We start from the raw sequence: 12,152 nt of genomic DNA, 5'->3' as shown, positions 1-12,152 counted from the left end.
TTGACGGCGACAAAACGGAAATAAAGAAACGTGACGTGTTTTTGAATTAAATTACAAATTTCTCCTGGTTTGAAAGTTGTTGGAAAAAGTCGGGATAATGTAAATACTAGTGGTGTCAACTATAATCGATTAGGCGATGCATCGCAATGCGGGGCATGCACGATTCAGCATCGATGCGGCAAAGTGCCATACTCGATTATGTCACTGTTTTAGGGGTGTAACGGTACGCGTATTCGTATTAAACCGTTCGGTACAAGGCACGCATTTTCAAACCGAACGCTTATTTCAAATGTAAGCGCGTCGCGAGCGCGCTCATAATGTAGACGCTGGCGCGACCACAACATCAAATGGCAAACGCAATGTAAGCGGAACGAAACTGAGCTACTCGTGACGGACTGTTTATCAGTTTGGACCAACGCAGCGCGAGCCGATCTTATACTACGCTGCGCTAAGAGATCCAGTAAAGAAAGCATTTGAACTCATCACTAAAGTAATAACATCGCTGCGAGATCTAGTGAGAAACATTCACATTTCTCTGTTATTAACGGATCAAACAGCGCTGACGTGGAAACCAGGAAGAAACATTGTGACATGAATGAACTATCCGGTGTCCACAGATCTGCAATATTCACCATGGATTTACTCTAGTAACACTAACTGCAACTTTGGAAGTTTGGCAGGAATAGTAGGCTATAATGCTTTCAAGTAACGTTATGTTGGATTTATTTCGACATTATGAATAACATTGCTGCCCTCAAATGTTAATCTGAACTAAAATAAACATTTGTTTATAAGCACAAAATATTACATTTAATTTTTTCCAAGGAGCTGTTTTGTTTTATATGCTCCTAAGAAGAGTCAATAATAGCTCCATCATTGCTCAAAGAAAAAAATGTCATACTTTATGATGTTAGTTCTAATAAAAAAAGAATAAAAAAAAAAATCAAGGAAATTTCTCTGCCATTTTCTTTCTTTTTGCTGTATTGAAAACGTACCGAACCGTGACACAAGTGTATCGTATTGAACCGAACCGTGAATTTTGTGAACCGTTACACCCCTACACTGTTTATTTTCTGGCCTTGAGTTGGACAATAAAGTTGAAATTTAATTTCAAATGGTTCTCAAGCAGAGAGAAGAGAAACATTTCTCATTCAAAGCACTGAAAGCAGTGATTTATGTTTACTTTTTCAGGTTTGAAAATGCCATATCCAATACCCTGTACCATTCAATTTTATTTTATTTAATGACATTTATGTCAAAGATACAGGAGAGTGATAATACACACATAGCAGCCAATAAAATCTGTTGTTCAATATCTGACTGCTTGTATTGCCTCATGACTGATGGAAATTTTGCCTTGTTGTGTGCAGTAGAATTTTGATGCATCACAATGCATCGTAGAAACGAATTGAATTGAATCGTTACCTGGTGAATCGTAATCGAATCGAATCATGAGGGCAGTGCCAATGCACACCCCTAGTAAATACACAACTAAAAAAATATATATAACATAGATATAGTGATTTTTTTCTATTTCTAAAGCAAAAAAGTTACATATTGTGGCTTTAATTCGTCTTTGTCATTAGGATACGTACCAAAAACTTTTAAGCTGGCTATGAATAAACCACTTGTTAAAAAAACACAACTTGATTGTACAGAATTAGTTAATTACAGGCCGATCTCGAATCTACCTTTTCTGTCAAAGATACTAGAAAAGGCAGTATCCTCACAACTATGTTCCATTTTAGAAAGAAATGATATCTGTGAAGATTTTCAGTCAGGATTTAGACCGTACCATAGTGCATTTGATACTATTGACCACAACATTCTTTTAAATAGACTTGAAAATTATGTTGGCATTAGTGGAATTGCATTAGCATGGTTTAAATCATACTTATCTGACCGTTATCAATTTGTAGCAGTAAGCATCATTTGTAGCATCATACTTTTAGGAGCATTTAGGAGCTTTTCAGTTCTTCAGGAAACATTCAGACAGTGTTTCGCTTCAGTTTGAAACCAGATAGGCCTAAACTTCACATGCTTGTCTTCCTTCACAACAATTTGCCATAGATTGTGTAACGACTGAGGCAAATCAGACACAAGTATTTGTTATATTTAAAAATAATATTGAAAACTCACTCTGGGATCTGTAGTCCCATCCCCTCCAACAAGGGCAAGAAGGTCTTAGTTACCATGACCACGATCAGATAAGTTGGTTTTATGGCTGTTAGCAGGGTGAACAAGGCCCCAAGGCCACAAGACCTACAGACATAGACTTCCCTGCATTCATTTATCGATGAACTGATATATATATATATATATATATATATATATATATATATATATATATATATATATATATATATATAATGAGCATGCATCCCAGAACATTTTGTGAATGATTTACTGTCATGTGTAATGTCTTTTAATAGTATTATTTTGTTGGTGCTGTGTATTTTACAATAGAATCAATGGTCACCTATAGCATGTTTGGTCTCTATAAATTGGTACTTTAAAGATTGAAATGATTGTGTACATGATATGTTGAGAGCTGTGCAACATATTAGTATTACAAGAATCTTTCGTAGTTTCTTCATAAGAAACCAATCCAGCTGCACATGCAAGTGAGCACGCTTAAAACAAAGATTCATAAATCAACCACAGAGGAATTTTCCTGCTAGGAAATTCCACCCTTCTCATTGGCCAAGCAAACCCAGAGAGGTGGGGCCTTTCTCAGGCTTTATTAGAGACAAATTCACAGTGACTCTCTCTCTCTTTTTCTGGCTCTCTACTGCTGTTTCTTCGGATTGATGTCTGTGGGGACTGAAAATGATAAGCTGATGGTTCTTTTCATAGTTAAAAGGATCTTTTCCATAGTTCCATTTCCTGTTTCCTGTTCCATTCAATCACTCACCATTTTTCCTATGCATGTATGTATGTTTAGTTTAGTTATGAACAGGTGGGTTGATTGTAATATTAATTATACTACATTAAGTTAATTATATTAACTGATAATATAATATAATTGATCCAAATACTCTACAATGTATTTTTAAAATCACATATCCGAATGTCTGATTGGTGGCAAGAAATTATCATTGGTGGAAATAATTTATTGATGATAAAAATAATTTTTGGTCAGTGATGAGATTTGTGAATCATTCTACTTCATGATGGTTGAAACTATATCACCTGATCATATTTGTTTCTGACTTCCTATGTAACAAATTATGTGTTTTGGTAAACACTGTAATAAAGACCACAAACTTGCATAAAAATGCCAAGAGTCAAAGTGTCCAACTAAAGGAAACACTGATCTATTAAACCTACAAAACCTATTATTTCCAATAAACCATCAACATCTACACCTCTATTAATTGTAATAGGTAATAAGTGAAGCTGGTAATGCTGTTTGTGGAGTTGTTTAATCCTCCTCTGCTGAGATCTTGAGAGATTTAATGTCGTCTTTTATCTTCAGTTGATTTAGGGTCCTTGCACACTGGCAGTCTAGTTCGGAATGGGACACGGATCGCATGAAAAATATCTAATGTGAACGCTGTCATGTGGACCCGGGTGCGCACTGGAGTACCGAACCCGAGACTACCTGGAGGAGGTGCTCTGAGTTCTGTTTCACTCGAACCGTGCCGCGGTTCGCCTGAATGTGAAAGCAACACGAACTCGGGTGCGCACTTGTTCAGGAAGAAATGTGACCTGCCCAAGCGTTTTAGCTGATTATTATATATTTAGTTAAATAAAACGCATGTAAAGGATGACAGTGTTGATGATTTACCTTGGATACGAGCGAGAGTGAGCCTGCAGTGTATTCGCACATAGTGCGTGGAATCAGGACAACAAATTAATGGAAATCCACTGTCTCCTCAAAAGAGTTCATTTGCAAGCAGCTGAAAACCACCTTATGTGTCACACACACACATAAACCTGTGTTGTTCTCTCAGCTATGCATAACAGCACCAAATTAATAAAAAAACACAATACTGTATATTGACTCGGGTTCTGTTTTCTATCATGTGCTATGCACGTTTGCGATGACGCAAGATGCACGCAAACGCACCAGGTTTCGATAGAATCAAGTTGAGTGTGAAACCAGATCGGGCTCGGACCGCAGCAAACGAGAAAACAATATCAGAAGTTTAGACTTATATGGTTTTAAAACGCATGCAGATAGGCATGTGCCGGTATTCGGTAATGCGATAAATCGCGGTAATGAATATGCACGATATTGTTATCGTGGGCACTTCAAAATACCGTGAAAAATAATAGATCAGAATTTATATTTATAGAACGTGTATTAGCTTATTTTCCATCAACCGCTTATACAAACACTGCGTATATGCTGCGCGAAACACGTGCGCACTCTGATGTAAACAATCCCCACATGTATTAGCACTGTGTGCATGCGGCGCAGTGCGCACTCTAGTCTAATGTAAACAATCCTCACATGGAGAAGAAGCATGGCGGAAGGAGGCACGCTGCCGACGATCTATCCCCCTTCTAAAAGCAGAGCTGTCAATACGCATTCAGCGTGAGACTCACGCAATTTACACTTTTCAAACGCTCTCGCGCCACATGCAGTTTCTCACGCAGAGAAAAATCGCGGAGCAAAGAGGACACGGAGACCGACAGACTAGACAGAGCAGGTTATTATGGTATGAAAACAATTCTCAGCTCTCATGTTCTGTCCATTTTATTACGGAATTCATACAACAAATACTGTTTTGGTGCTTGTAAATGTGACTTGACAGATCACTGTAGCGCCTCAGTTCAAGTAAACCGATCATCTGTTACTTTTTATTTAAAGATACAGTAGGCTACAACTTACCGAAAGGTATATATGCCTCATACATAATTTCGATCATTCAGTGTTTTTCAACCACGGAAAGAGGTAAATAAAACTGCAGGTGAACAATTATGTCACAGAACGTTACATTTACCTCAGGAAAGCCATTTAATGACCAACACGTTAGTTGACTAGAAAAAAATAGCTATAGAGAGGAGTATTTTGCTAAATATGTGCAATTTGTATTATATTTTTACTTGTGTCATAATTGTTATTATAATGAAAACCAAATTATATTTAATTTAATTAGTTAATTTTTAACCTTTAATAATACCAGCTGACAGGGCTCTCTGTATGTTTACAGCATTATGTGAGATATATTTTTTCTTGAGAAAAATGAACGTCTATCTACTGTAGCCTACCTAATATTTATCCAAAAAGTCAATACTGAATCAAGATTGAAATCAAATCCCAAGAATTGAAAGCGTGAAAATTGTGTAAAATTCTATTTAGTTACCAAATGTTTTGACAATCACTATTGTAATGCAAGTAGTTTTTTTTTCTACATCCCCCCCACCAATCCATCCATTTCTCTTGAGCAATTAAAATATCGTGATAATACCGTATACCGTGGTAAAAGCTCAATCAATTAATCGCAGCATGAAAAGTTGATACCGGCACATGCCTACATGCAGATAATAAACTTTCTTAATGATAAAGAGCTGCAAGTCACGTGAGCGTGACCACGAAAGAGATTATAATCAAAACCAAACAGATGTTTTAGTTTTTGAAAGAGTATCTGAGGTACGAGCTGTAAATACTCTGCACTTCTTCTGGAAAGCGGAGCGGGGAGCAGCAGCTCATTTGCATACAAACATACATACATACACATGAAAACCATGTTTTTGCTTCTACACTGCAACAGCTTGAGGCTGTCTGTCCTGAATGGGTCAAGCAAAAGTTCAGAATTCCTTTTATACATTTGAATATTTTGTTGCATGTGGTCAGAATCCATCCATGACCATCTCTGAATGTGGTTTTAGTGATCATACGTGTCCTGTGTTCTCTATTTTATAACGTGATCAATTGCTATCTGGTGTGACCTGCTCAATTAAAACATAGTAATGTAAAAATAAAATAAATAAAAATAGTGAATAAAAGTGAAATTATTACAACCCAGCCCACAAACAACAAAATCCCCACACAGCAAAATCCCCAGTGTTAAATTAACACTCCTCAGTGTACATGTGTCCACACTACAGGGTGTTAAAATTAACACGGAATCAGTGTTGAAGTTAATGAGATAATTAAGTGATTAATTAAGTGATGATTGGCCATTAGTGGTGAGACCTAATGTTAATAAGCAGAATCATTGAAGGAAAGAGAAAAAACAATAACAGAAAAAAGAGAAACACAAGAACTACAACTGACTTCGTGCCAGTAAACATTATTGCACTTAATATTACCAGTTAGACATTATTTCTGTCATACATCTACTTGAGATTCAACAGAAGTTTAGACAGTAATGTTGTATGCAATTTTTCGGTTCAATTCACCATTATGGTGATCAGTGTTTGCTTTAGTTGGGCTCTTAACCCTTTTCATTTTTTTGATGATAATTTTTCTCTGACTGCTCCAATGTTGCATTTATAAAGCATGTGTGTTACTGCAAGAGAAAACATGACCTGCTCACAATATGATTTGATGAAGACATTATCAGCATGTAGTGACCTGATTCACTGATGTCATTCAGAGTCTAAATCTTTTACTATATGCTTGTTTCATTTTGTAGCTCTGAGATTCTACAGATTGAGATCCAACAGCAATATGAACAATTTTAAAAATACTTTGTGCACAGAAGCTATTGTTTTTTAAACAAACAGACATCAAGAATCAGCATATGAATCTCAACAATGGTGACAATAAACAAACAGATCAACTCTGAACATCACAAAACTAAAGTCATAATAAAACAAGAGCAAAATAAATGCAAATAGGAAAAAACAATGAAAATTACAGGACAATTCAGCTGCATAATTTATTCATGCTGCAATGCATGATGTGAGCCATTGATGCGTTTTGATTGGAGGCTCCCATCATGCACTGCAACATGAATCATTTCAGGCATGAAAACAGGTCAGGGGTAAAAAAGGTGAGAAGGATGCGGCATATATACCCCCCCCCCCCCCCCCCCCAAAAAAATAAATAAATAAATACATTTAATGAGTGAGTAGGAACGCGTGAGAGTTAACACGAACAGATGAAATAAGTACAAAATTCTCACTTATTAATAGAATTGAACTATACTCCACAGTGATGAATCCCCCCCAAAAAGCTGTAAGCTGCATTGGTATAGTAATACCAGTGTTTCTCACAGGATTTTTTGGATCACTGTGGTGAGTGGACTTCTGTCCCTCTAGTGGGGTTCAGGGGCATGCTCCCCCGTAAGAAAATTTTGTGCTTTTTAATGTTAAATTCATCAATCTGGTGCAAATTAAACAAAGAAAAATTCAAAACTCTTTTAGTTACAGTGTCTGTCTACATTACTACTAGGGCTGTCACTTTACGTTCGAAAATCGATTGCACAATCGATCGGACCAACCAACACAAGTTTCGAAAACGAAAATAGGGAATCGATTTTAACGGTCTTTTCTCGGAACGCATGCAACTCATCACGATACGTCCGCAGCGAACGCGCATCACACTGCAACTCTGACAAACACACATTATAGGCTACTTCTGCATAATGTTTCTATTTTTACTACAAAAATGTGAATTCTGCCGGTATTCAGACAGTCTCATTCATACAGATACAGATTCAGGCTACGGTCAACAATCGCCTACGTAGGCAACATTTGTTTGACTTTTCTAACCGTAAACACAGGCATGTTGAAGACTGCAGTAGTTTTCATTAATGTTATGGCAGTCCACTCTGCTTATTTGTTTTTCGAGAATGTTGCACTCCTGTTTGTCATTGTGCACGAAACTTCACGCCAATAAACAGTGGCGTAACGAGCCAACACCGGGCCCTTAAGCAGGATTATCAAGGCGGGCCCCCCTACTACAACACGTGATGACGCTACGCGCACAAAAAAAAACAAACAAAAAAAAACTGCTGGTGATGGCGCACCATAATAACACATTGTTACTGTTACTGTAACTGCTATATACACATAGGCCTAGGTCCAAATACATAAAAAAAGATGCTCACTTACATTATAGCTGCATTTAACCACGGAGCTGCTACTACCAACGGTCGCTTCAGGTGCTTTAGCCTACTCGCTTCACTCTCTTGCTCCATCTCAATCTCGATCTCCCCATGTGTCATCTTTTTAAAGAAGCTTTCCTATTTTCCTAATTTATTAATTAATTTATCAAATTCCTCTTTTCGTTTACGCTTTTGAAAGCCACTTTTGTGTTTAAAATTTGACGACTCCATATCTGTCTCAAGTTCAACGTTTTTTACTGTTTTGCACGCAATGCCCATGTTCACCCGGGGATTCCCCAGTCCCAATTCGAAACAAATTACACCAAATTCATCATTGTTCGTTTCAAACATTTATTTAATGATCAGTCAAATATGTTGTTGTCATTATTTATTCAAATCAATTCGCAAAAAATTCAAATGCGATCAGACTAAAAGTAGTAAAATGCGATAGGGGGACCCGACTGTCAATCAATATCTTCTAGTAACGCGGGCGGGCCCCTGATTGGTACAGGCCCGTAAGCAACCGCTTACCCTGCTTACCGATAGTTACGCCTGTGCCAATAAATCAACAGGAATATTGCTGACTTGTGCGCATCTCAAGCGCCCTCTTTACGTTCGTCTTAATGCCTGTTAGTTGTCCGTGGATTTGCCCATATTTGGCGTTTAAAATGGAAACGTCTTTAGACATGGAAAATCGATTTTACAGTCGATTCAATGAACACATATGTCTCAAAAATCGAACAGGATTTTTTCACAAAAGTGACAGCCCTAATTACTACTACATAATAATAGTTATAATATTAATCCCATGATAGTAATAGCCATATATTGTAAAACAAATGCACTGAAAAATAAAGGAAACTTTCATAATTAGTTTTGTACTAATTTCTATACTTGAAAGAGTATATTTCTATACTTCACATTAAAGATGTGATTGGACTAGCCCAGTGTCAATCAAGAAAAGAACCAATGGGCCGCTGATCTACGCGTTTCATCGGGTGTTGAAAAAAAAAACTAACGCTGACTTTATTTGACCAATGCATTACACACTAATTACGCACTGTCTAACCCAGCGCCGCCAAATAAGCAAAACAAAACATATGGGCCGCCGGTGTACGTGTTTTATGGGGCGTTAAGACAAAAAAAAAAAAAAAAAAAAGTATGAGATGTATCGGCCCAAAAAGCACGTTGGCCCACCGGGAATCTCCTAGCCTACATGCCTGGACGTCACACAAAATAAAATCCTACCTGTAGCCTTTCACCATCCACTTATTTAGCTGCTGTCGCATCAGTTGACATGCCATCTCATTTCCGCTCTTTCTTTTTCTATTTTTAGCCCCCGACAGCTTTTTTGCGTTATCCATCTTTTTCGACGACAACTCACTAACTGTTACTCGTTCCTGCTCGCTCAGAGCTCACAGTGCCCGCGCCCGCTCGCGATATTATCCCGCCCACTTTGTCAAAATAAAAATAATGACATTGGCAACATCACTGTCTGTATCTGACAGGACAGTTAACATTGTAAGCTAAGTTACCTCAGGCTTGCTTTCCGACGTGCGGTTCTTTGTTCAGCAGTGTGTCCAGTTGTCAGACTCGCGGTGTAAAAGACTTTGAAAACATTTCTTCCCTAACGTTACTCTGACTCGTATTAGCTGTCAGGTTTCGGCATTAGGAATGATTGTTTTTTTAAAGCTGCGAAGTTTATGGTAACTTTATAGCGGGTAAATGCTGGCCTCGACCACGACAAACACTCCATAAAACATTACCATCTAAACTTCTGTTAAATCTTAATAAGAATGTGTGTAGATGTATGACAGAAATAAAGTCAAACTGGTAAAATAATAAGTGCAATAATGTGTAATGGCTCGAAGTCAGTTGTAGTTCTTGTGTTTCTCTTTTTTCTGTTCTTGTTGTTTCTCTTTCCTTCAATGATTCTGCTGATTAACATCAGGTGTCACCACTAATGGCCAATCACTTAATTAATCACTTAATTATCTCATTAACTTCAACACTGCTTCATTGTTAATTTTAACACCCTGTAGTGTGGACACATATGTACACTGAGGAGTGTTAATTTAACACTGGGGATTTTGCTGTGTGGGGATTTTGTTGTTTGTGGGCTGGGTTGATTAAGACAGATGGACAGATGTAATGAGATGATTGTAGATATAGGCTTCAGCTTTCTTTAAACAAAATTGCATAACTTTAAATAAATAATCACTATATGTTCTTGAAAACATATTTTTCCTTACCAGCAATCGAGATGAAGGTGTTAGCAGGTGTGCCTGGAGCCCAATCCTTTGGTGGTTCAGCTCTAATAACTAAAGGTGTTTCCCCTGTTTCATTTGGGATGAAGAACAGGAAGATGAAGTAAAAGGCATGAGCCATGTGCTGAATAGATGTTGTACAGTTTTGGTGAGTTTTGCGCAAGAAAAGAGCAGAAGTTGATTATGAACTTATTGGCTGAAACTATAATGATATTCATTTAACTTTTTTTTTCATAATTGGCTGGAAATGTAATGTGTGCAGTGTTGCAAACCAGAAGTATAACATAAGTAATGTAATTGTATGGTTCACAGTAAATCTCACCATTCTTAACAGGATTAAGTTCCACATTCGTTCTATGGAATGGAGTCAGCACACCCTCAGACTGAGAGAGAGAGAGAGAGAGAGAGAGAGAGAGAGAGAGAGAGAGAGAGAGAGAGAGAGATAACTACCGGTGGTACTCTAGTTTATCAATTAAAAATTAAAAATAATATGACAAACATCTATTAGTCATTATATTTACAAAAATAAAACCCCCGAAAGGGATGAAAATGCCATTACACGCATCAGACGTACCACCACCTTCAGGGTCTTTCTCACTCCATCCTCATACTCAAATAATGAAGCTTTCACCTCAATAGCATGATCTCCCAGAGTCATGGGAATAATCACATATGAAACCGCTATGCTGGAGTCTTTGTCAATGTTTACTGTTGTTCTGTATTTGCCTTTCTTACTGGCAGAGCTGCAAACATCTTTTGTCTCCATAAACTCCACACGCACCTGTGAAAACAGGAGTGAGGTATAAATCTCTTTAATATGTAGATGATAGTTCATCCAAAGTAAATGCATTTGAATCAAATATGAAATGTATGATGGACAACATTTCTGTTTAAGTGTACTTTTCTACAGTTTGAATCACAAGCAGTTCAAAAAAAACTGAAACGACTCTCAGAATCCTTGCTGTCATTAGTAAATAATTTGAATCGATCAGAAGGGGTTATTATGATGCACATAGTTTTAATGTATACCATAAAATCATCATCATCAAATACATTTTTAATATCAAATCAGATCTACCTTCTTCAGATTCTTCTGTGAGTAGTTGTGAATAATGGCCTTGATTTCCAGTTGTTCACCGCGCACAGCTGAATAAGGGATCTTGAGGTCAATGAAAAAGCTCTTAAAAACTATAATCTCCTCAGGTTCTGCCACACAGATGCCTTTGAGGAGGAACACAGACACACAGAAGGGTTTAAAGCAGCAGCTCCTGGATGATGATGAGGATTTTCAGACCATGTATCCTGTGTTTGCAGCTTCATCTTACCAAGTGTTGGTGACAGACTGACAGCCAAGATCTGCCAGGTAGTAATAGAGTCTTTCAGGAGGATCACTTTATCTCTGACTGGTGCTGGACTGAGATATGAGGAAAAATACAAGAAGACTGATGAAGCACTCTTTTAATGGTTGTTTACTATCAGACTCTCTCACACACACACACACACACACACACACACACACACACACACACACACACACAGACACACACACACACACAGACACACACACACAGACACTCTCTCTCTCACACACACACACACACACACACACACACACACACACAGACACACACACACACACACACACACATACACACACACACACACACACACACACACACACACACACTATGTCGCCAACAGCTCATGTTGAATGACATAATTTGCTAAGGGTGTGAACGATGCTCAACTGACGGCTTTTGTCTAAAAGTCTTATCACTTTATCTCTGGCTTTGAATGGTGTTGAACTGGGAAATGAGGAAAATACACGCTGTTAAAAAAAGGCCAAATTCTAACAGTATCATACCATTTTCCATTAAAA

At 37.6% G+C, this 12,152-nt stretch overlaps 1 protein-coding gene across 2 annotated transcripts in view; it reads right to left on the bottom strand.

Annotated features, from left to right (window-relative positions):
• LOC308688218 (complement C3-like) overlaps positions 1-12,152 on the bottom strand; it is a 133,917-nt gene that overhangs the window by 67,414 nt on the left and 54,351 nt on the right. Inside the window, exons 19-23 of one of the 2 annotated variants that reach the window (XM_081361143.1) lie at positions 11,599-11,687; positions 11,352-11,494; positions 10,848-11,054; positions 10,596-10,656; positions 10,259-10,342 (exon numbers count right to left, since the gene is read on the bottom strand). In XM_081361143.1, the coding sequence (XP_081217269.1) occupies positions 10,259-10,342; positions 10,596-10,656; positions 10,848-11,054; positions 11,352-11,494; positions 11,599-11,687 (584 nt within the window). The remainder of the gene's footprint in view (positions 1-10,258; positions 10,343-10,595; positions 10,657-10,847; positions 11,055-11,351; positions 11,495-11,598; positions 11,688-12,152) is intronic. The other variant, XM_081361144.1, reaches the window with a different exon arrangement.

Source organism: Scardinius erythrophthalmus, assembly GCF_964197995.2.
Source record: "Scardinius erythrophthalmus genome assembly, chromosome: 3".
Lineage (NCBI taxonomy): Eukaryota > Metazoa > Chordata > Actinopteri > Cypriniformes > Leuciscidae > Scardinius > Scardinius erythrophthalmus.
This window is presented reverse-complemented; position numbering and strand designations above follow the sequence as displayed.